The sequence below is a fragment of the Schistocerca gregaria genome, unplaced genomic scaffold (assembly GCF_023897955.1).
Source record: "Schistocerca gregaria isolate iqSchGreg1 unplaced genomic scaffold, iqSchGreg1.2 ptg000215l, whole genome shotgun sequence".
Lineage (NCBI taxonomy): Eukaryota > Metazoa > Arthropoda > Insecta > Orthoptera > Acrididae > Schistocerca > Schistocerca gregaria.
In genome coordinates this window covers 126,562-149,608 of record NW_026061743.1, presented here as the reverse complement: position 1 = coordinate 149,608, position 23,047 = coordinate 126,562, and the positions used below count along the sequence as shown (strand labels likewise).

Here is a 23,047-nt window from a genome sequence, read left to right as displayed (position 1 = left end):
AGAGGGGTTTAGTTGAGGCAGGAGGACGTGGGGTATTTCAGGTCGGTTTTGGGCGATAGGGGTGTGGTGACGGACGAGCTGGCGCTGTCCGCTATGAACGAGGATTGGATGGGGAGGTACAGGGGTAGTTCGAGGGTCGCGTTGCGGCCGGAGACGACGGAGCAGGTGTCTCGGATTCTAGAGTACGCGAACAGGAGGCGTCTCGCGGTGGTGCCTCAGGGGGGGAACACGGGGTTGGTGGGGGGGAGGCGTGCCGGTGCATGACGAGGTGTTGTTGTCGATGTCTCGGATGAACCGGATTTTGGACTTTGAGCCCGTGACGGGCGTTTTGAGCGTGGAGGCGGGGGGCGGTGCTGCAGAGAGTGAACGAGTACTTGAGTTCGGTGGAGCACGTGTTTCCGGTGGATTTGGGGGCGAAGGGGAGCTGTCAGGTGGGGGGGAACGTGGCGACGAAACGCGGGCGGGATTCGCCTGTTGAGGTATGGGTCGTTGCAGGGGAACGTGTTGGGGTTGGAGGTGGTGTTGCCGGATGGGAGGGTGATGTCGGAGATGAACAAAATGAGGAAGAACAACACGGGGTTGAATTTGAAGCAATTGTTTATTGGTTCTGAAGGTGTGTTGGGCGTGATTACGGCGATGACGGTGTTGTGCCCGCCGTTGTATAGGAGCGTGAACGCGGTATTTTTGGCGTTAGAGTGTTTTGAGCGGGCGAAGGAGTTGTTTTTGCAGTCGAAGAGGTGTTTGGGCGAGATTATGTCGGCGTTCGAGTTCATGGACGGTTTGTCGGTGGAGTCGACGTTGTCGGCGCACGGGGGGCGGATTAGGTGGCCGCTATCGAGTCGGGGGCCGTTTTACGTGTTGATAGAGACGCGGGGGTCGGAGGAGTCGCACGACAGGGAGAAGGTGGGTTGTTTTTTGGAGAAGATGGTGGAGGACGGGGTGATCTTGGACGGGGGTGATGGCGCAGAGCGAGTCGCAGCTGGAGGAGTTGTGGTTCATCAGAGAGAGCATCCCGGAGTCGTTGGCGAGGAGAAACAAGGTGTACAAGTATGACATTTCGTTGCCAATTGACAAGTTTTACCGTCCGGTGGAGCTCGTGCGAGAGCGTCTTTTGTCTCGCGGCATTGACGTGAAGGTGGTGGGATACGGGCACTTTGGCGACGGGAACCTGCACCTGAACGCGTTTGAGGGCGGATACCGCGCGGAGACGATGGAGGCGCTGGAGCCGTTTATTTACGAGTACACGTCGGCGTGCGGGGGTAGCGTGAGCGCAGAGCACGGGATAGGGCTGGCAAAGAGTCTGGTACCTGGGGTACGGGCGGTCTGGAGTGTCGGTGGAGGTGATGGAGGGTTTGAAGGACGCGTTTGACCCGAACGGGATCATGAATCCCTACAAGATGCTTTGGAGAGGTTGGCGCGAGCGAAGTGTGTAGCGATTTTTTTTTTGTTAAAATTTTTTGACGTCAGGCGTCAATGAGATATATAACTTGCGCGACACGCGTGGAAGGTGCGCGCGTATTTGACCTGAGAAGGAGTTAGTTTGGACGATCGTGCGCGATCGAAGAGGTCGCAGGTGGCGTAGTAGTTGCCCTGTCGCGTGTGCGCGGGGTAGGTAGAAGCGGAGAAGGGTTGCTGGGTTCGGGGCGCGAGGGCTCGACCGCCGGCCGCTAGGAGTGGTGCGACATGAGCTCGTGGTCTGGGAACATCCTCTGCAACTGGAGGCGGATTCGAGGTAGGTGGGAGAGGGGGTCGTTCTGGCGTCGGTGCGTGCGTGCGCGTGTATTTTTTTTTCGAGACGAGGGGCTGAGGGTGCGAGTTTGCGGGGGGGGGTGTGTGCAGAGCGCGGTGGATGTGGAGGGAACGACGCGTGGGGGAACCCCGCGATACAGAGCGTGTTCAGCGACAGCCTGCTGTCGCGGCTGAAGGTGGACAGGGCGCTAGGTGCGTGAGGGAGAGGGGTGCGGCGGAGAGAGGGGGGAGTCGTGTGCTGACGAGGGCGTTGTGCGAGCAGAGCTAGGGGGGGGGTGCGAGGAGCCGAGGAGCCCGATATACGCGCTGAGGTACGACGGGACGGGAGAGTACCTGGCGTCTGGAGACAAGGGGGGGCGTGGTGAGGCTGTGGGACGCGAGAAGGAGCAAGAGAGAGAGCTTGGTGAGGAGTTGGAACGCGGGGGGGAGGGGTGCCGATACTGTGGTATGTGTGTGTGGATGTGTGCGCGCTCCGTGTGTTGTATGTGTGTGTGCGGGTGTGTGCGGGAGAAAGAGGTGTTGACCACTGAGCTGCGAGGGCAGCGTCGATTTTTTGGAGGAGAGGGGAGCGCAGGAGAAGGTGGTGGTGAGCGGTGGCTTGAATCAGAGGGTGTGCGTGTACCACTCTGGGTCTAGGGACGCGTTGCCGCTGAGGCAGTTTTCGTGTCACGGGGGGGTCGGTGAGGAGTTTGGCGACGATAGGGGGGGGACGTGCTGTTGTCCGCGGGGGACGACGGCACGGTGAGGCGGTATGACATGAGGGAGGCGCACATGTGCGGTGGGTACGGTCAGGAGTGCGGCAACGCGATAGTAAGCTTGCACCGGAGAGAGAGCCGGTCGCGTCGTTTTTTTTTTGAACGTCATGTTTGGGGCGATGTCGACGAGGGTCGAGGTCTACGCGTTGGCGGTGCACCCCAGCGAGTCTTACTATTTCGTGATAGGGGGGAGCGATCGCTTGGTTCGCCTGTACGACATGAGGATGCCGCAGAGTTCGGAGGAGCCCCGCCTGGGGCTGCCGTTGGTGCACGCTTGGCTTCCTGGGGAGTGGACGGGCAGGGGGGGTTGGTGGAGCATGGCGCAGGTGACGGGACTTGCATGGAGTTACGACGGCAGTCGGATAGCCGCGTCCTACTCGGGCGACCGGATTTTCATCATCGACGCGGCGGAGGCGTTCAAGAGAGGTCTGGGCACCGCCGCGCCGGAAGGCGAGTGCAGGGCGAAGAGGCGGAGGTGCCCGGCTCGAGACGAGGGGGATGGGAGGTCGGCGGAGCTCGACTCAGGAAGGAGAGGAAGGGGTGGCGTCGACGCGGCGCAGGACGACGTCGATTACCGCCACCGTCGGCGCCGCCGACACCGCCAGGACGTGTTGGTGGCGGCGGCGTGTTCAGAAGAGGTCTTGACTCGCGAAGAAGACGACGACCAGCGAGCCAGGCTCCGAGCGACGTTTTTGTCCTCAACGTCCTCATTGATGGCCGAAGCGCCGTCCATCACCGTGTCGGACACCTCTTCTGAAGAGGGCGCGTCTTCGGAGAGCAGTCGCACGGCGTCTCGCGTCGCGTCTCGCGCCTCGTCGTCTCGCGACGCGCCGGACTCTCCGGAGATGGGCGACGAGGGCTCTCTGTTCCGAGGGGAGGAGTCGACGCCCTCCGGCGCGGATAGGTGGGACTTGTCTCTGGACGGAGAGGACGACGGTTCGGGTCCGTCGCTAGGAAATTTTTCTGAGTCGTCGTTTTATTCTTCCGACTCGCCCGACGACCTACTTCAGGGCCCGCCCGCCGGGCTCCCCGCCGGCGCGCCTGGGTCCCCCTCCGGCAGCGAGTCCTCGACTTCGAACGGGCTGCTGTCGTTCCTCCAGAGGAGCAGCGTGTTGCTGTTCCCCCCTCGCGCCGGCGCGGCCCGCTCTCGGTGGAACCGCGCGCTGTACGGGTACCAATGCTGGAATCTGATCTCGATGGAAGACATTCGACTGGCGGACCGCCGGATGCTGGGCGTGATGACCGGCCACATCAATCTCGCCACGAAGAACCTTCAAGTTTTTTTTTTTGGCGGGGCACGTCACGGCTGTCGAGAATACGTCGTCTCGGGCTCCGACGACGGCGGAATCTACATCTGGAGCCTGTCGTCGATGAAAATCGTCCAAGTGCTGACCGAGAGGAAAGACGTGGGACTAGTCGTCCCCCATCCCTGCTCCCTTCAACTCGCCTCGAGCTCGAACGGAGAAATCTCGTTCTGGACGCCCATCGGGCCGCCCACCTCGAGGGTGTCCCGTCTAGAGCGTAACTTCCTGAGGGCCACGATGAACAGCTTCTTCGTGGAAAACGCGACCTCCGTCAGCACCTTCTCCAGGGTGGTGCTGAGCATCGACGAGGCCTCCGCGCCCCTGCGGACGTCGGACACCTCGGCGGACCCAACCCGAGACCGCGGCGCGCGGCGTCCGGGCGTCGTGCTCGGGTCGGCGGACGGCCCGGAGTCCGTCGTGATTCTCGACGCGCCCGCCCTCGGCTGCATCATCCAGTGATAAGGAGCGGCGCGCCGCAGCGCGCACGTTGGGCGTGCGTTGTGTACATATACGCACCCGCGATATCAGTCAATGCGTTCCGCGATGCGTTCGTTTGTTTCGCACGGTGCGTTTCACAGCGCGCGCTTCTCTGTTTTTTTTTTTTTTTTCGAAAATCGGCGGGAGACAGATTTTCGGTACAACGCTTTTTGGTTCGCATTCCGACTCTCTGCGCCGTCTTGTTTGCAGAGAGATGGCCGACGCCTTTCAAGAAGGGGAGTCCGCCGGCGCTGAGAAGCCGGTGGGAGAGGATTACTATGACAGCCTGGCCGAGAGCGCGGCCGATGAGCAAGCAGCGGAGGTAAGCGCGCGTTTTGTGTATTCTGCCGATGAGCGTTCGTTGCATTTTTTTTTTTTTGCCGTGCCGACGTGAGAGAGAGAGGCGTTTTTCGTTTGATTGATACATGCGGTGTTCACGAACAAAAGGTGGTGGAAGAGGATCCCGAGCTCCAGGCCCTCAGAAAGGTCCTGGACCAAGAGAAAAAAAAGAGTAAGGCTTTAGAAGAGCACAAGAGAAAGTTAGAGGAGGAGACAAAGAAAATGCAAGAATTGCAAAAAGAGCTTCAAAGCGCGTCGAGAAAGCTGAACAGCGAAGAAGCTGACTCCAGATCTGTGCATGTTGGATGTGTATGTGTTAACACGATTTTTGCAGCCGCGCGCCTTTCACAGCTTTTTACAGCTTTTTTTTTCAAGGTCGACTACAGCGTAGAGGCGTCCGAACTAAGAGGGCACTTCGAGTCGTGCGGTGAAATTCTTCGCATCACCATTTTGTATGATAAATACACGAACCAGCCTAAGGGGTACGCGCTCGGTGCATGGGGAGTCCTTTCTTTTTCGTTTTAGGAGCTCTGTCTGATGAACGTTGGAAAAAGCTTTGCGTATGTAGAATTCGCGGACAAATCCTCCGTCGCTCGGGCGCTGAACCTGAACGACAGCATACTGAAGGGCCGAGCACTGAAGGTCAGTGCGAAGAGAACGAACATCCCGGGCCTCTCCAAGACGAGACACGCCCACCGGGGCGGGTATGGCGCCTACGGATATCCCCCCTACTACTTCAGGGGCCGGGGCAGGGGACAAATGAGGGGCATTCGCGGACGAGGAAAAGGCTTCTGTCCATATTAGCACAAGAAAAAAAAAAAAAACCTATACCATTGTATATGCCATATGTGCATGTTATGTGTATCAAAAGTGTGTACGATTTTTCTAATGTGCCAAACGTGGCGTTGCAAGCTCAATCGCAGGGGCGCTCTTTCGCGAGTCCCGTCTCGTCCCTCACTGCGGCGTTTCCCTTCTGGCCGGCGCCACCATGTTAGCGATCGACCACGGACTCGACGGCTCCGGGAACGGGCGCTGGACAGCCCTCTTCAAGATGTGGGACTTGAACAGAGGGTTCGCCCACAGGCGGCTCACCGACATGAGCCCCTGTGTGAGCAGCGGAACGGCCGTGTTGAACTTGTAGCTGATGAACCCAATAGCCGCGATCTGAATCAGCGTGCTGTTTTGGTGCGCGCGACGTGTTGTACAATGAGTATTTCCGAATTCAAAAAAAAAAAAAAAGCGGTGGACGCACCCCTTGAAGAACAGCGTGTTCCATGTCATCAAATCATATTCCATGACCGATATGAGCTCCGTGCTACCTTGCTATCAGTACGATTCAAACGAACGAAATTGAGGGAATCTTCATGTACCTTTGTGTAGGGCCATGTTGATGGATTCGCGCCTTTATCATCTTCGAGTCGGCCCTCTTGCGAATGAGGTAATAGATGTATAGAAGCACGGACACGATAGCGACCTGGAGGATGCCGAAGCAAACTTGCACCGTCATGATGCGTCTTTCTGTCCACGTTACGAGTCTAGAAATCCAGACCACCGAAAAGACGAGGACCATAGAAAGTAAGTCGCTCATTTTTAGGGGCGGAAGGAATGGATTAGAGAGAAAAAGGCGTACGGGTATATATATAATTTATTTTTTTTTCGACGGCGATCACTTTTTATACGAGAGGCACTGGAATTTATTTTGTTGCCCTGCGTGCGCAACGACGCGCAACCGTCAATCCCATTCGCTATCATCCGCGCCCTGCTGATTGGACGACGTGTCTACATGGCCCTTCATGTATTCATCTGTCGACTTCGCGATTTGAGCGAGAAGGTTCTGATTTTCCATGCCCTCGAAGTGGAACATGTCGCATCGAGAGACTTTCGCCACGAAAACGGAATTTCCCTTCGTGCGAAGGATGATCTTTTCTCCATCTCGGAGAGGGGAGTTTTTGACCATGTCCGGGTCCACAAAGAAGGCGAAGGAATGGGGAACGGTGGGATGGGTCAGTGGCAGAAGATCTTCAGCGCATAAATCGGGTGGAATCACTTGGTTCGACTGTCTGCCGAGCAAAGCGCACAGCTCAGACTCTGACAATTTGGTGGGGGCATCCTCCATCATATCTGTGATGATTTCTTCATTACCATACTTGTTGACAACGCGTCTGTGAGCGGCCGCCACCTCCACCAGGAACACTTAAAAACCACTTCATCAGCACTTCCGAAAAAAAAAGCGCAGCTTGGCGTCGTCAAAAGCAACGAACGTACCCAAATATCGATGAATATCGATTTTCGAGGTCATGATGTGAAACCGCTGGGTCCGGATGGTTCCCAAAACCAATATGCCATCCCCACCTTCTGTGTAATTATCTTCCCTAAATTCTTCAACGTAACTCGACGTCGACGCGATTCTAAGCATGATACTAGCGTCGACAAAACTGCTCTTTTGCCTCGCCGATTGAAAAAAAAAATTATTAAAAAAAAAATCTGCAATCACCGCATCCTAACTTTTCATTCAGTCGTCGAGGATCAGGGAGAACCTCCTGATCAATAACAGTCCGAGCATCAAAACCAAAAAAGTCAGCAGCACATCGAGGATTAGTGCCAATCTTTGCAGAGAGAAGCTATGCCAAACTGAAGGAACGACGCAAATTGGCGGGGCTTGTTCGTAGGCGCGAGAAGACGAGTGCTCGTTGGGATGTTCGTGCTCTCTAATCGAATCGCCATTTCTTTGGTGAACCGGAATAGCAAGTACTGACGGACCTGGAGGATTCTGAAGTAAATGCGTATTTTCTTGAGAAAAATCGTTTATATCTTCGAATTTCCATCTATCGCTCTCGTCCACAGACGGAGATTTCTCAGCTTCTGCCAGGTGCCAAGGCTCTCCCTCCACGGAAACACCGCATTCGGATGATGCGAAGCCATCCGCTGAAGCTCTACTGTCCGAATCTCCCTGTGCTCATCGTTAGAGACCGTAAAAGGAGTTTCACGAAAAAAACAGAAACGTTTACCTCTTCTTGACAATTCGGTCCTTCTTCGAACGCCCTGTCCGTCTCCGATTGCGACATCGAGGTGTGCAACCCAAACGGTGCGATGTGTTTATTTGGCGTAAATTCAACCAAATATTTTCGAATCGCTGCAAATTTTGGTTTTTCTTTTTTTTTTTTTCGCGGTACCACTTCTCTGCGCGCCCCGTTATTGCTGACCGTCCAATAAACCGCGTCGTGGCTAGAGAGCACGCCTCGAGCCGTGAATGACACTCCTCCTCGACGAGCCGCGTCCGAAAAAGACGCTCTAAAAAAATTAACCCTCAAAAAAAAAACATTTTTTTCCTCGCTATTGTGTCAATCATGTTTTTTGTAACCGTCACGAATGCTGAGCATGTTTTTTAGAAATAAACGCGTTCGCAATTGTCTGTTGGACCAACAAGAGAATCCCCCCTCCGGGGCCAAGACGAAGGACTTTGGGCACATACCCCTTCCACAGAGAGCGCAATCCCTCCGTTTTAGACAAGTGTATCAATGATACCCACGTCCAAGGAATGGCTCCTGAGCTGTTTTGAAACCGGCTTTTTACAACGTCTGAAAAAGGAAAATCAGCGACCAGCTCAGCACAACGCTTTTCTTCGCTCCTGCAGAGACGTACCGAATGGCGTGTTAAAGGTGACTGCGACGGTGCCCCCAAAACACCCAATGCAAAAATTACGAAGGGACAACATCCAATCGTTTTTCTTTTTAGGAGGAGGATGGTGATGGTTGATGAAGTGAATCAGGCCAAAATAGGTGGCATTCCATACGCCGTTTCTCCACATGGTGCTTTCTAGACCTTTGTAAAAGGTCAGAGCACCCTCGCTTTTCGCAATTTTGTAAACTGCATCGATCGTATTGGTGTATCTCGATACGCTCGTTCTGTCCTGCATACGAATCTTCACCAGCTCAAAAGGAACCACGATCAAAGACTCAGTGACGCCAGCGAGACACCCCGCCGTGGCCGCACTCACTTGGTGAAGCCTGCCATTCGAGTCGGCGAGCATTCCCTTGTAAACGGCGTTCTTCAAAAAAAAATGCGGTTAACGACGACTCTCAATTCCTGCCTTCTTCGAGCTTAAAATACCGATCTTATAATGTCATACGAAAAAAATCTGTACGCCCTTTTTCACGCCTCCTGTACGCACCGGCATGACGCCCCCGCACGTACCGCAGAAAATTTGATTGCCCTCTTTGGCGCCTCCATGCACAACGGCGCCGCTATGCCTCGATATACTCTCCATCTTCGCACGCACAAACACAACCCATCAGTTTCGACCCTCTCTCGCATCTCGAGCCCCCGGCCCCTATACGCACTTCTCGTTCCTGATCAAATTCAGCAGCAAGTTGGCGGTCCCTTCGCCCCTCCCCACCTTCAGCTGCTGTACTGTCTTGACCACATCCAGCGGATACATGACCAAACACTCCGCTGAAAAAAAACACGTCAGGAAATTTCGCCGAATTTTCTTCAAATCCGTTCGCCACGTACCCACGCCCGCTAGTCCGCCGGCTACCATGTTCTCCGCGAACGTGAGCTGATGATGCGTCGACATCTTCAGCGGAACCTGATTCTGCGACATTCTGCAACTCTACACGCGGGACATGCGCCAAAGAGTGGGAAGGGCAACGAATGCGTCAGATATGTACACGCACACGCACACAATCAAACCACCTTTTTTTTGTCCTCCGCGAGTGCATAAGGAGAAAGTGCTGATGTGTGCGTTCAACTCGCCCATTGAAGGTCGAGCAGTAGGCCCCCGTGCATCTCACCTCCGATTTTGCGCACCTTGCACAGGGCGCGGCGAGTCAGACCGATGTGACGTACAGTGTACTCTATAGAGGGAGCTCGAACGGCAGTTTTGGTGGTTTGTCAAAGACTGAAATTCAACCAGCACTAAAAAAATTTTTTTTCGGTTAACTAGCCACGAGTACGGCGCGTGTGATATGACCGCCACTCTCTTGTCCTCAAGCGCGTATTGTGCAGGAATCGGGAGGACCAAAAGCTAGATGAACACACTCAGAACTTTTTTTTTTTTGGCAAATGCCACAGCTTGTTTAGACATTCCTATCTACGCCCGCACCAATGGGAGATGGCATTCACTCTGCCAAGGAGGCGCGCCGAATTCGGTCCAGGCTGAGACTCGAGTCAGCTGGAAGGCAAATTTCTGGTCTAGTAGACGATTTTGATCTCAACGAGTCTTTTTTCTCTAGCATTGGTTCCGTGCCTGACTCCTCTGCTCCTGATCGACAAGTGAACGACTTGCTACGCCTGGCGGAGGCAGAGACGTTCGACGACACTTCATCGCATAAAAGGATAGAGAACGAAGAAGAAAGCGGAGTGAAACTCGTCCCCTTGTCGATGAAAGAAGATATCAAAGCCGGATTGATCGACCGATATGGCGCAATAAGACGCCGAGGAGACAGAGAAGAAAGCAGATCTAGGTTGATAGAGCCCCCGAAGCCTGGCATGTCAAAAAGAAATCATTGGCGCGGACAGAGAGGAAAACGTGGGATGGCCTCTTTCACTGACGTAGACAGCAGCGACGAAGAGTCCGGAGATTCATCTGACGAGGATCAGCAATCCGATCCGTGGATACAATCTATCGATGAAATGGGCGACCACGTCTCTTCCGTACAAAAAGACACAACCAGTTCACCAGGCAGCCTGGTCGTCGATCAAACAACCATAGACTCTAAAGAAATTGCCCTATCTAAACTCCTAGAAATAATGAATGAGCGAGAAGACGAAACCGTTCTTCAGTGCATCAAAAGACTCTGCCAACACTCATCAAAATCCAATACACAGTCCAAAACTGCAACCAACAAAAGAAAGCCTCCTCCGTACGTCTACGAAGACCAGGAAGGTGAAAAGCCTCCACCCCACAAAAAATCCCGCGTTGGTTCCTTAGAAAGCATCGAATCGCCCCATACGCATTCAAGCAACCCCATCCCTCTAAATCAACCTTCTTCGAAATTCAACGACTGCGTCCTCCTCGCGGACTACCTCCTCCATCAAGGCGTGTCGGCCATATACCAAATGACCCCGGTGCAACTCCGCCAGCTTCACTCCCCACCCGACCACAGCCAGAAAATGTGGGAATACAAGTGGAGCTCCCAATCCACCGAAATCTACGGACCATACCCCACCGAAACCATGAAAAATTGGAAATCCGTCTTCTCCCAATACCCAGATGTGCTGGTCAGATCGCTTCACCCTCTGGACGACGGCGCCTGGCAGCCGTACCTTCAAATCAACTGGTCATAATCTCAATGTACATACACAATAACGTATACATATCTGCATACACACTCCACCTCTTCCTATATTCAATAAATCTGTGTGTACCGCTCGCATCTCTTTTTTCCTGTCTCCACCCACATCTACAGGTCACTCATTTCCTCTGTCTCCTTATATATCCGCCTTCTTAGCTCAGACGGTAGAGCGCACGACTTTTAATCGTGTGGTCGGGGGTTCGAGCCCCCCAGAAGGCGTTATTTTTTTTTGAATGTCTTTTAACATTCATCACAAGAGCCATTTCCTCCATATCCTTATATACTCGCCTTCTTAGCTCAGACGGTAGAGCGCACGACTTTTAATCGTGTGGTCGGGGGTTCGAGCCCCCCAGAAGGCGTTATTTTTTTTTTTGCATTTTTTAACACTCACCAGAAGAACCCGCGTCCCCAACCCTACTCATCCTTCGCCTTCACGCGCTCCCCCTTATACATCCGACCACCTCAAACCTTAATTTCCAATAGAAAGAAATGCCCCTCAATTGCGCAGTCAGGAATTCCAGCTTCCCAGAAGGCACTGTTTTTTATGCATCTTGACACTCATCAGAGCGCACGCCCCCAACCTCACTTGTTTCCTGCCCCCTTGTCTCTCTTTTCCATGTGAATCAGACCTACCTCAAATCCTAATCTCTGATAAACATGAACGTTATCCTCCTTGCAATACAAGACCACCTTGTAGCACCCTGATCTCTTGCTTATCTCATACAGACAGCTCACCAACCTGCACATTTGTCGCGGATCCACCAAAAACAACTAAATCAATATCCTCCCCCTACCCTATCACTACACAAAAAATACATACGCCCTGGCTAAGCCTCTGTTACGATATTGACTGTCAACCACAACATCTTCTATATGTCCTACCTAGGCAACATGCACACTCGTCAGTACTTCCCGCTCTGTTCCCCTTCTGTAAACCAAATCATACCTTTCCTGCCTCATGAATAAATTTCTTTTCAACCACCAACGTAGCCGTCGCCACCACTCTAGAATGCCGTCTATCCTCTATCACAACAATGTAATACATTCCCTCGGCCATCCTCAACTCTTCAAATCTAGACTCAAACGCATTCTATTTGTAACAAATGTCAGCGGGCAACTGCACTCAATAGCTGCATCTCTAAGCCACACACGTCTACGCGCAATCTTATCTTCTACCTTACTCAATTGCCCCACCGTCGTCAACTGCTCTAGAAGCTGGCAATAACCTACAACAGCATTAAACTTCAAACTCCACATATAACCAAGCCATCTGTCAACTAACTCATACCTCTATCAAAATCACCGCGCCTTAACGGCCTCATCTCTAACCCGTCTTCTAACACCGAGCCATCAATCCATTCACAGTCAAACAAGTCAGTCTGCCAACAACAAAAAACACAGTTAACTTCTGCTCCAGCTGCTATACGGATGCTCTCGTAAATGTCGTCTGCACGCCCTAACTGACCATCTTGAAATGAACCAAAGACCAAAAATACTCTGACAAATAATGCACCACATATACACACACGATCACGGCAATCATTCCTTCTTCAAACTCTATTTCATTAAATACGCACACCTCCTCTCTACTCAACAAAGAAGATTCATAAATTTTGATAGAATTCGTACAATCCCTCACCCGACAATTTAAACCCTCTTACAGATGCGATCCGTCATGACTTATGTCTCCTATCTACTTCCGTCTTGTCAACAAGAAAAAAATGTAAAAAACGTGGCCCGTCGAGACGACGTCTGAGCTTGTCGCATGTCTATTGGATCAAAAAATACACTAACATGCATATAATACACAAACTTTAAACAGCAGTTTTATCTGCGCGATGCCATGCTTATCTATCGGTGTCAAAAGCCATACTTGTAGGGTCCCAGTCAAGACGACATCTTACGTTTCTTCCTATTTGTATCTTTTCGCTCTTGTATATGCCGCTCGCGCTGTTTTCTTGGAAACCCTAACTGATTGACATTTCTGAAAAAACATATTAGCCATTGTACGTAAACACAAATGTACCAGGCAACACAACGGGGTATCAATAAGGATATACTTTTTTCAGAAAACACGAGCACGTACGACCATATTTGGAAAGGCTCACTTCTAATAGTCATTGCTTCTCTACCATCCATAATAAGTGTGTAACTCAGGTAAAACTTGAAACCCTTGGTTCTTCCTTGAAGCATATCCTTGCTAATTTTCATATTGGGTAAAATGCTCTCTCCAGTTTCAGATACGCTATATTTTGCAGAGACACCAGCTAAAAATATGCACGTGGGGTCATGCCTCCTGATTTGCTTGTCACAAATCAATTTCACAATGATGTAGTCCGAATTTTTTGCATTGTATGAAATACGCAAAACATTGAGAGGTAAAATGTTAAATTCTTTGACCTGATGTTTAGCTGGACCTACAATCAGTTCAATAGCTTTGTCTCCTATTTCGTGGAATTCTGGCCGAATTCTTGTATGAATGCACGGAGGAATTGACAAACTTTTATTTTCAGAGTGAATGTGACAATTATTTTTTTCCTCATGATCCATGTAAAGCATGTCATCATATCCTACCATAACGCTGTCACTATTAGACTTCATTTCTGAATCCTGATGTTGTTGGTTGATCTCATGATAAACGTTCCCATTTAAATGGATCAAATGACCATTGTGCATGTCACTCTTTGCCATAGCCATGTTACCTTCAATCATTGGATTTACGAAACCTCCCTTGATCATGCTATTATAGCCTTCCGCATCTGGCGTATTCAGGTTTTTGCTTTTGAGTACCATTCCGTTTATCGCCTTCATGTCACCTCCTAAAATATTGTTGGAACTATTGCCTATACTGTTACCGTTATTATCAGTGCCGGTAAAATTATTTCGAGTACTAAGGATGCCACCTCCGGAATCGGCAACATCTCCGCCCATTTCTGGAACATTGGCATTGCAGTTGTCCCCCAGATCTAGACCACTGTTTGTCCTGCAGGTGCTATCATTGAGGTCGGCTTCAGACGCTATAGAATAAATCAAATAATTGGAATTTAGAACTTGATTTTTTTGCGTAATATTCCCTTTTTGTATGATGTCGTTGTCGGTACTTAACGAATACCTGTCGCCTGGATTCTGCTGCATGCTGCCTCCAAAATTCGAAGTATTGGAGTCACTATACGTATCTATATCGACTTGGGGTACACCATCTGTATCGTTAACGACCATACGTGGATCAAGCATTGGGTTCAAAAAACATGCACAATTCATATTGGAATTCACATTCACCTGATGCTGGATTGAGTGCTGCATGTTTTCTTGACATAGGTTCATATTTTCGCAGCTCGGTTTGTATCCAGGATTGGTGCCGTTTTCTTCGTATATAACTTGTCCATAATTTGGAACCATAATTGCACCATCCCCTCTAAAATTATACATTCTATCATATCTGTATTTGGTAGCGTCGTCGTTTTGCTGTTTTATGTTCGACAACGGCGATAGATGATTCATTATATTGGAGGTGTAGTCCGAGCTAATAAAATCACTATTAACTAACACAGAATTAACTTCCATAATTAATTCGTAGCAAACAATTTTTTATTTTACGCTGGCTCCTGGTGCTCTCGGTACTGGTACCGTAATAGAGGTTAATTTCAGATAATGGTCCTGTAAAACAGGATAAATAACGCTTTATTCAGACCGACAATGTCATAAATCAACAAATTTAACGTACCGACTAGAAGTCCAGTAAAACTGTTGTAGGCTGCTGTTAAATCTGTTTCAACCTTGTTCAAACAAGCGAGATGTTCACTTTTTGATTGGTGTCTAAGGGTAGGTAGAGGCTATCTTTAAAATACTAGTGAGACACCTGAACAACTGCAGTTCGCAATCTCTTCTCAGTTGGAAATAGTGTAAAATGAAATGGAAAGGAATTACGTGAAAATCAAGTATGAGGACAACTAATGAAAAGTAAACTTTTTTGGTCAGCTTCTAATTCTTTGTCATAAGACAGCTCCGAAATTCTCAGAAAACTAATCAAAAGAGGGTACACACCTACTCGGTTTCGCGTAACCGTTTATCTAAAATTTCAAGAAAATAGTGTAAATTCATATTCGCCTTCGAATTCTATTCGCAGCTAGACTGTCTGCGTTACGGCATACATTGCCAGGCTTGTATTCTGTTCTTTAATCTGCTTATCTGAGCTGAAAACTCTGATTTAGAATTTTCAATCGGTGGTGATTTTTGGTCAATCTTTTTTTGAATAGAAATATTCGTGACCTTTTGTCTTGAATAGGTTCAAACCTGCATACCAGAATTCGGGGAGTGAACTCGAAATGAGAGTCTATTGCTGATTGACCATACGATTATGTGACGCAATGAGGAGACCGTTTTGCATAGGATAAAGCGTCTGGATATATTCAATTTTAGAGCGCGTCTAGAGAGAGGTCAAAAATGAAGAGCTAAATTCATCAGGAGGAATAAAAGGCTGCTCGAAGATCAAGTTCTACAAGGGGAATGCATAAATTGGCCAATTCAAAGTTCAAACCAGTGTAACTTGTTTTTAGATGCCGAATGTGCTGATGGTGTTGTTGGTGTCTAAGTAGGCACTACAAGGAAGACCCTTAGTTTTTTTGTCGCTGGTGTGCGCGTTCTGAAAATAAATAAAGCTCAAGCCAAACGTTCTCTGATCAAAAGTTTCTGTACATACTGCGTTAACTGCGTGTAAGTTGAAGCATATCAAATCGGTCAGTTGTCTCTTCCTGTTTTCACATAATCAGAGCTTCTCTAAGTTTCTGTACCAGGAGAGAGCTTCAGATGCGCTGAAAATGGATTAAAAATATTGCTATACCTCTGCTATATCTCTGGTCAGAGTAAAAAACAGTAATTAGCAAGTTGTCAAAAAGCCATGACAACATATGTAACATCATTTATAGAGCAGAAAATTTTTTGTTATCTTCCCATTTCTGTTCACGTTGCAATCAGCTAGAAAGTACTCTATCCTTCTATACTAAGAATGCCATGTCAAATTGTGGACATCGCAAAAATATCCATCTCTGAGACGTGTAAGGACTCGGCGGTGCACCCTGACGAATTAGTCTCGTAACTTGGACGGCCAAAACGTGCAACCATTGTACGCAAATTCGTCTAGCTTCACAGACGTCTAGAAACAGAGACGTGAAAAGGTTTTTTTTCGTTTGGTAGCGTTTGAAGTTGAAGAGGCAGGCTTGTACAAAGGATACCGAATTGTACCGACGTAATTTTTATACTGTCTACGCTGTACTATTGGATTGGCATACAGACTCATGGGACAATATGTGTACTCTTTGCTGCATGAGCTCGGATCTGAAAGGCTCGAAACAAAAAAGATCCCAGTTAGGAGGGAGGACAAATAACGTTTGAACGCATGGATGAACCGGAATGAACGCCTATTTGATCTGTTCTTTTAGCACCGAAGAATTGAATGTGATTCGATGAGTTTGTCACTTTTTATTGCCTGTCAGATTGGTGTCTGTGGATTTTTCGACATCATTATTTTCAACATTTAGATGTACAGTCGTCTCGAACTCGGTCTTCCATGGTGTCAAGTGATGATAGACTGTTTGAGGCAATTTGTTCTACGAGGCATGGAATACACTGAGTGCAGATTTTGAGGGTTTACTTGGTTTAGGTGTTAAAAGAGGTCTATGAGTTTAGTTGAAAAAATGAGTGAATGTTCACTGGCCGTGGAACATGTGAAATGGCGCAGACATGGGGTCATATATTTTAGAATCAAAATAAATGAACAAAAATATATGACGATGATATTGGCTTGTATCAGAAAAGTTTGCCATCTCTGTATATTCTTTTTGGTATGTACAAAGGGAGTTAGATGGAATTTGTAGAGCTTCAGCTTGTCACGAGTGGCAAGTTTACGGTTACTTGCATTTGGTGTCATGAGTTTACAACGGTTTTCTTCTTTTTGGCAGGGGATACGAGCCGTTATTGTATGCATTTTCTATATAGCTGAAACTTTGGTACGGCCTAGAACCATCCAGAATGAGCGCAGTGCCATGGAGGATGAGTTCTGCGATGGCTGCGATAGGACTTTTGTCGGCTATTCGGACCAGGTGTTGTGCATATGAAAAAATGATGTGAGAGAATGAAGGGATATTTTTTGATGCGCTAGGCGTCTGGTTGTGTCATGTCTGCGGTGGAGAGGACTAAGCCTGAGGTTTTTTAAGGGGGAGAGCCAAACTATAGCGATAAAGAGCAGAGGGTGCAAGTATGTAGTTTAGCTGAGGCGGTGAGGGGTTTTTATTAATAAGGCCACAGATCTAGCAGGAGTACAGAACAAATGATAAATGGAGCCAAGCTAGGAACATGAGGACGGATTTCAGCAGATAAAACATATCATACCAACAATATTTGTGTTTGGCGGTATGTGCACTATGTCGCTCAGATTTTAGTGGCAATAAATAGGTTGAAGATCCACACAGTTAATATCATGGACTTTGCCAAGCCCTATTTTAGGCCTTTTGCCGCTAGAGCCTCTTTAAAGCTGTTTCTGAACATTGAAACATTTTTATAGTTCAAACTGATGAACACCAGGTAGACAGGCATTCATTCCGCACGCATGATAAAGGGTTTCAATAAGTATGTCGTCTCTGGTATAATCAACAGGGTACATTTCTCTGTATGCAACAGAAAGAGATGTGTACAAAAAAAATCGACATAGATCACTTAGTCGATACAAGTATTTGTGCATTGGAGTTACAAATGTTGTTGAACGGACGTGTTCGAATGTATCGATAGGTATGAGACACTATTGCTAGATGTATGTAAAGTGGTGGACCAAGTCAACAGAGGGCACGAGGTGTAATGATTTCGTCCAATCTGTTTCGCAGATTGGCGCTCAACGCCACGGCGCTGAATTTTTAAGCGGCTAACTGCAAATTTGTGCTTTCTTTTTAGCAGGCGCGAAATACAAAAATCTAGTGGGGTTTAATTCATTTTATTCGATGGAGTAAGAGTGTATACAGGTGGAATTATAGCCGTCAACGAGGTTGGCGAGATCTGTTTTGTACGTTTTTCAATTCAAGAGAAAATTGTAGGAGATTAGATTACGCGCACGAGTCACAGAGGAACTGTAATCCGAAGTGTAGCGAATTTAGTTCGGATGAACGGCCGAGTACTGACCTATGATGGATTCGTACGTAGTCAGAGACAGCAGCGGTACGAGAATCTTTAGGTTTCAGTTTTTGACAAGGAAATTTGGTTTGCGCCTGATTCTTTGGTTTTTTTAGCCATAATGATATTCAGTGATTAGATCGCGGTTGATGTCTGTCATTACGATGACGAGAGCGGTTCAAATGGCTCAAGTATCTCGCAACATAAGGAATAAAAAAAAGGGCGTCCTAGTCGGGGAAACATGGAGACATAGGCATTTTTCAGTGAATTGAATTGTACACGTTAGCTTTTGTTCGTTTACAGGGAAAGGGGCCTTTGTGCTTGTTCATCACTCTTTATGTTTAGGATGGCTACTGATCGACGGCTACGGTTTGCCGCGTATCGTCTTGATCAACTTCAGTGAGCGATATTTCTGACATAATGTCGCCCTTTTTCGACCCTTGTGTACGGTATGCCTTGACAATGAGTTTTTGTGCAACCCAATACAAAATATAGTTTATAACGTCTAAGCTATTTCTGTCTAAGCGATATTTATCCATGTTCCAATTTGTTTCACGTTGAATCCACTGAACAAATTTCTTTTTTTTTTTTGGCTTTGCGAACGATATGCGACACGCTGACTGCCAAGTCTTGTACTCTTCGACGCTCATATTTTCTGCTCGCATTCGTCTATTGCTTTTGAAGTCATCTCTCTCAGAGGAGATGTCGGATAGAGAGCGATATGCATCGAGCGTTGCCATTTTTGCCTCCAATTCGGCGGAGGGATGCCACATGTGGCCTCCTCCGTCCGTGTCTTGACTGTACAATATTTGGTGGATGGAGGAAATCACTTCCTTGCTCTGCCAATCGTCTTTCACTTGACTTTGGTCCAGTATGTCGTATTCGCTCCCTTGTCGGAGCCTTGGAATTAGATATTCCATTTGCCTAACCAAGTAAACGTTTGGCATCAATGCCTCAGCCAGGTGGTCATAGGTTACTCGAGAGCAGGTTTTACTCGATTCCCGCAGTTTCTTTTGTTGTGGAGCGTCCTCTGCTGATGCAGTTTCTTGGTGCGGATGGTGTGGGGTGAGTTGATTTTCGACGTCTTGGCCTACACAATTGGGCTTCGAGGTGCTCAGTTTGCTGGCTTCGCGGTTTAGGTTGGTGTTGGATGGGCTGGCGTCTTTTTCGCCTCTGGAGGGTTTTGCTTTGTCGGGGGCGTCTAGATCAGGAGCCGGCTGGACGGCGTGGGCTAGCTTGTCGAACCACTGCGCCAAAAACCGTGTCATTTTTAGTTCGAGTGCTTCGAGGAAAGGTTGGCTCGGCGTTGCGTCGACGAAGGCGTAGGTCATTGATTTGAGTTCTTCGGTGTACGAAACCGGGCCGGGAGAGGGTGAGGGGGGGGTTGGGTCTATGTGTCGACTCAGCGCGGTGATGACGTTTTTGTTGTTGATGCGGTGACAGGTGTCGTTGATGGCACGCTGAATGGAGATTTTCGCCCTTTCATAGGGAGAGAGTTTATGAGAAGGGGGTGGGGAGTCTTTGGAGTGGCAGGAGGTGGGGGTGGGTTGAAGTTTGGGGGGTGGCGTTTGAGTGGCTTCAGCTGGGTCGTCGTTCTGTGTGGCGCTAGGGGACGGACATGGTCTGGTTCTCTTTCGAGTCAGCATGTGAAGGGGAGGTAGTGGTGGTTGCGGGGCCCGGTTGGTGAGTTGCGGGGGCGGTTTTTGGCGAGGAGTGCAGGGGAGGGAAGATTGAATCGTGCAGAGAAAAAAAAGTTAGAGGTGCGCGCGAGAAGGTTGGCGGATTGGGTTTTCCGTTTGGAGGCGAGGCGAGAGGAGACAGAGGGAGGAGGCGGTGAGGGGGGTCGTGTGAGGTTTTGAGGGAGGAAAGGGGGGGTGACAAAAAGTTGGGAAAGCGGTCGTGTGTTGGAAGGGGGATGATCGGTGGAGAGAGAGGCGCGGAGGCGGCGATGGAATAGGGAGGTGAGGGTGCGAGGGTCTGAGAGGTGGGGAGGGGGGTGGGGTGGAGAGTTAGGCGGGGTGTATGGGGGATGGAAGGGTTAGAAGGGGGCGTGGAATTGAGAAGGAAAAGGGAGAAAATGTGTTGAAATGCGGTAATCGCGGAGTAGCAAAACGCGTTATGAGTTTTGCAGATCTTATTATGGGGGATAAGAGACAAGAAAAGTGGCACAGGGTAGGGACAGAAGAAGAGAGGTATGTATATTACTATATATATATATGGTTTTGTGAGTTCGCATTTCGGCATTGGCGCTTACGAGGGGATTGTCACTTGGTCGCTCGAAGATGGAGTCCCAGATAAGAGCGTTGCGAGGGAAGATAAAGGCACCATGTTCGTCGATACTGGCGTGTTGCAAGGCGTTGTCAGAGGCCATACAGGTAATGGCGAACGAGGAGGACGTGATGGAGACGGTGAGGTCGCTGGCGGACTCGGAGGCTGAGGTGGCCCAGTTGTTGAGGGAGTACGTTGACATAGTGCGAGCGAGAGAGAAGGTGGTTGATTTCGAGTTGGCGTCGTACTTGGTGGAGCACGCGGCACTTCTGCACGAGAAGGTGGTTGCGTTGATCAGGAGCAACGTTAACTATCACGCGAACATATACGATTACATGAAGAAGATAGGAATTCAGAACTTGATAAAGGAGGTGATATTTCAGTTGAAGGTGGTGGCGGAGGCGACTGGGAAGCACATAGGTACGTGGGAGTGGGGGGGAGAGGATAGAGAGAGAGCAGGGGGAGAGAGGGAGTTGACGAGAGTTGTTTTGCTGGTGTGAATTGGCGCGGGGGGGGACGTGGACAGTGGCGAAGAGTAACGGAGACGCGAGCAAGAGGCAGTTGAAGAGTGCGGAGGAGGTGCAGAAGAAGTGCGATCATTTTTTGGCGAAGCTCGCGAACATAAGGAGGACGATAGAGGAGTCGGACGGGGAGGCGTTCAAGGCGTCTACGCGCAAGGTGAGGATGGGGGCGTACAACATTATATCGTGCTTGAAGGAGATAAGGAGCATTGAGGCGGTACGTGGGGGGTGAGTTGGCGTGTGTGTGCGTGTGTGTGCGTGTGTGTGCTGACGCGTGGAGAGGGGTGCAGGACTTGAAGAAGTTGGCGGACGCGACGTTGGGGTACACGATGGCGGCGCACATGTGGTTCAACAACAAGGAGGACGAGATGTACCGGGCGAATTTTGAGAGTTTGCAGGGGTGTTTGGAGAGCAGTTTGGACGAGGTGAGGAGGAAGGCGATGGGGGAGTTGGAGACGTCGCAGACGGATTGGGAGGCGTGGTCGTCGTTGCTGGACGTGAAGAAGTACAGGGAGGAGTTGGACGAGGCGGTGGGGGAGTTGGAGAGTTACATGAGCGAGGTGAGGAAGAGGAGGAGGGGGACGGAGGGGGAGGAGGACGGGGTGACGACGGAGGAGGAGGGGGACGCGGAGACGATGAGCGAGTCGGAGATGGAGGAGACGTTGGAGGAGTCGGTGGCGGAGAAGAGGGAGGTGGAGTCGCCGTTGACGGAGTCGTTGGCGGAGTCGTCGTTGGCGGAGTCGTTGACGGAGTCGTTGGCGGAGTCGTCGTTGGCGGAGTCGTCGTTGACGGAGTCGCCGTTGACGGAGTCGGCGAGGGAGAGGAGGAGTGCGAGGAGGGAGGGGAGGAGGAAGGCGTCGGTGACGGAGGGGGACGCGAGGGGGGGGAGGAGGTCGAGGAGGCAGCACAGGTTGGAGAAGACGATGTCGTCGTTGGAGGTGGGAGAGGGTGGGGCGGAGAGCAGGCCGGAGGTGGCGCACGGTAGGTTTGAGGTGGGGGAGAGGCCGTTGCCGAACAGGGGTTACAGGACGCTGAAGGGCGATTTTTTGTCGAGGGATCGAGGGAGTAGGGGGGTGAGGTCGACGGGGGAGGGGGGGGGGGATGGCCGAGATGCGTTTGAACATGTATCACCAGTTTTTGGGGGTGTTGAAGGAGGCGTTCCCGGGGTTTGCCAGGGAGTGGGAGGCGGCGCCGGTGAACGTGAGGGCGGAGGTGGAGACGAAGATCATAGCGCAGTTGGCGCTGTACCAGATTGGGTTTTTGCAGCACAGTGGCGAGTTGCCGGTGCCGGGGCCTGGGCTGATGGAGAGGCCGTCGAGGACGAGCGTGATGGCGCAGGAGGGGGACGGGTCCGGAGCTGGGAGGGCGCCGAAGAAGCCGGTGATGTACACGGGGGGCGCGAGGCCGACGAAGCCGTACGCGTCGAGCACGGTGGCGCTGGAGAGCACGGGGAGTCCGTTGCTGAACAAGTTGGTGGGGATAGGTGGGTCGCTGAGGAAGTCGTCGAATTCTACGACGATCAAGGTGAACATGTTTTTTGGGTTGGCGAACAAGGTGAGCGACTTTCGCCAGTCGGTGTTGGCGTTTTTGTCGCCGTTCACGCTGCAGATGAGTTCGGGTCAGAGCGGGAGTTCGAGCCTGGTGTTGCCGGAGTTGCTGGAGGTGTCGGAGCTGCAGCTGTCGATGTTCGCGTCGCAGCTGAAGATCGTGCAGGGGTTGGCGCTGACGATGTTGCAGCTGTCGGCGGTGCCGGACACGCTGCGAGGGGAGTTGGGGAGGGTGGAGAGGGAGCTGACGGGGGGGGCGGCGTCGTTTTCGGGGGGTCTGGAGACGATCGACTCGAGTCTGTACCTGAGGGGGAGGATGGACGCGGCGATTCAGGCGAACTTGGAGTTTTCGATCGCGATGAGCGTGCGGGAGGTGTGCTACGCGGCGTCGCAGTACTTGTCGATCTACACGTACATTTCGAGCAGGGAGCAGACGCTGAAGGAGTACCAGTGCAGCCTGTTCATGGTGATTGGGCTGATCGACCAGATGGTGTCGCACTCGCGGTCGGTGTTGGAGGACTTGGCGATGATTCACTCGCTGAAGTCGTACTCGGAGGAGGTGGGCGCGGAGAGGCACCAGATGGAGGGGCTGGACCTGCAGACGGAGTGCGAGAAGAAGGTGGAGAGGGGGGA

At 50.5% G+C, this 23,047-nt stretch overlaps 7 protein-coding genes and 2 non-coding genes across 13 annotated transcripts; 4 read left to right on the top strand and 5 right to left on the bottom strand.

Moving 5' to 3' along the window:
- Positions 1–1,423: 1,423 nt before the first annotated feature.
- LOC126305003 (DDB1- and CUL4-associated factor 6-like) lies at positions 1,424–4,384 on the top strand. 2 transcript variants are annotated; one of them, XM_049991988.1, is made up of 4 exons: positions 1,424–1,732; positions 1,840–1,941; positions 2,012–2,194; positions 2,293–4,384. In XM_049991988.1, the coding sequence occupies exon 4, from the start codon at positions 2,612–2,614 to the stop codon at positions 4,265–4,267; it is 1,656 nt and encodes a 551-aa protein (XP_049847945.1). In that variant the 5' UTR covers positions 1,424–1,732; positions 1,840–1,941; positions 2,012–2,194; positions 2,293–2,611; the 3' UTR covers positions 4,268–4,384. The 2 variants fall into 2 exon arrangements, with proteins under 2 accessions (XP_049847945.1, XP_049847946.1); XM_049991989.1 differs by having other exon boundaries at positions 1,502–1,763.
- Positions 4,385–4,483: 99 nt separating this feature from the next.
- On the top strand, positions 4,484–5,428 carry LOC126305004 (uncharacterized). Its single transcript, XM_049991990.1, has 4 exons — positions 4,484–4,607; positions 4,733–4,933; positions 5,000–5,106; positions 5,179–5,428. Exons 1-4 carry the CDS (start codon positions 4,500–4,502, stop codon positions 5,426–5,428), a joined length of 666 nt encoding a protein of 221 aa, XP_049847947.1. The 5' UTR covers positions 4,484–4,499.
- A 150-nt stretch (positions 5,429–5,578) lies between these two features.
- On the bottom strand, positions 5,579–6,249 carry LOC126305006 (uncharacterized). Its single transcript, XM_049991991.1, has 3 exons — positions 5,995–6,249; positions 5,877–5,939; positions 5,579–5,801 (listed from the first exon to the last, which is right to left on the bottom strand). Exons 1-3 carry the CDS (start codon positions 6,210–6,212, stop codon positions 5,579–5,581), a joined length of 504 nt encoding a protein of 167 aa, XP_049847948.1. The 5' UTR covers positions 6,213–6,249.
- Positions 6,250–6,356: 107 nt separating this feature from the next.
- LOC126305007 (arpin-like) lies at positions 6,357–7,747 on the bottom strand. 2 transcript variants are annotated; one of them, XR_007553287.1, is made up of 3 exons: positions 7,633–7,747; positions 6,890–7,574; positions 6,731–6,817 (listed from the first exon to the last, which is right to left on the bottom strand). XR_007553287.1 is itself a non-coding variant. In XM_049991992.1 (2 exons), the coding sequence occupies exons 1-2, from the start codon at positions 7,038–7,040 to the stop codon at positions 6,357–6,359; spliced, it is 612 nt and encodes a 203-aa protein (XP_049847949.1). The 2 variants fall into 2 exon arrangements, 1 of the variants encoding a protein (XP_049847949.1); XM_049991992.1 differs by lacking the exon at positions 7,633–7,747 and having other exon boundaries at positions 6,357–6,817; positions 6,890–7,040.
- A 198-nt stretch (positions 7,748–7,945) lies between these two features.
- On the bottom strand, positions 7,946–9,526 carry LOC126305008 (probable mitochondrial 2-oxodicarboxylate carrier). The gene is made up of 6 exons (XM_049991993.1): positions 9,473–9,526; positions 9,137–9,236; positions 8,965–9,076; positions 8,819–8,891; positions 8,267–8,672; positions 7,946–8,202 (listed from the first exon to the last, which is right to left on the bottom strand). The coding sequence occupies exons 2-6, from the start codon at positions 9,225–9,227 to the stop codon at positions 7,988–7,990; spliced, it is 897 nt and encodes a 298-aa protein (XP_049847950.1). The 5' UTR covers positions 9,228–9,236; positions 9,473–9,526; the 3' UTR covers positions 7,946–7,987.
- A 1,540-nt stretch (positions 9,527–11,066) lies between these two features.
- Trnak-uuu (transfer RNA lysine (anticodon UUU)) lies at positions 11,067–11,139 on the top strand. The gene has a single exon. It is a non-coding gene; the product is annotated as a tRNA-Lys (tRNA).
- A 67-nt stretch (positions 11,140–11,206) lies between these two features.
- Trnak-uuu (transfer RNA lysine (anticodon UUU)) lies at positions 11,207–11,279 on the top strand. Its single transcript has one exon. It is a non-coding gene; the product is annotated as a tRNA-Lys (tRNA).
- Positions 11,280–11,416: 137 nt separating this feature from the next.
- LOC126305002 (glucosamine 6-phosphate N-acetyltransferase-like) lies at positions 11,417–16,618 on the bottom strand. Of its 3 annotated transcripts, XR_007553286.1 has the most exons (11): positions 15,620–15,790; positions 15,222–15,518; positions 14,965–15,122; positions 14,645–14,870; positions 13,007–14,540; positions 12,550–12,904; positions 12,209–12,299; positions 12,097–12,146; positions 11,867–12,010; positions 11,741–11,802; positions 11,444–11,659 (listed from the first exon to the last, which is right to left on the bottom strand). XR_007553286.1 is itself a non-coding variant. In XM_049991987.1 (5 exons), exons 1-5 carry the CDS (start codon positions 12,240–12,242, stop codon positions 11,503–11,505), a joined length of 447 nt encoding a protein of 148 aa, XP_049847944.1. In that variant the 5' UTR covers positions 12,243–12,390; the 3' UTR covers positions 11,417–11,502. The 3 variants fall into 3 exon arrangements, 1 of the variants encoding a protein (XP_049847944.1); XR_007553285.1 differs by lacking the exon at positions 12,097–12,146 and having other exon boundaries at positions 14,965–15,518; positions 15,620–16,618; XM_049991987.1 differs by lacking the exons at positions 12,550–12,904; positions 13,007–14,540; positions 14,645–14,870; ... (1 more) ...; positions 15,222–15,518; positions 15,620–15,790 and having other exon boundaries at positions 11,417–11,659; positions 12,209–12,390.
- A 4,762-nt stretch (positions 16,619–21,380) lies between these two features.
- Positions 21,381–22,879, bottom strand: LOC126305000 (uncharacterized; the record flags this gene model as incomplete). Its single annotated transcript, XM_049991985.1, has 4 exons — positions 22,830–22,879; positions 22,595–22,753; positions 21,999–22,469; positions 21,381–21,684 (listed from the first exon to the last, which is right to left on the bottom strand). Coding segments are annotated over exons 1-4 (984 nt in total), but the record flags the coding sequence as incomplete, so codon positions are not given.
- Between the last annotated feature and the right edge of the window lie 168 nt (positions 22,880–23,047).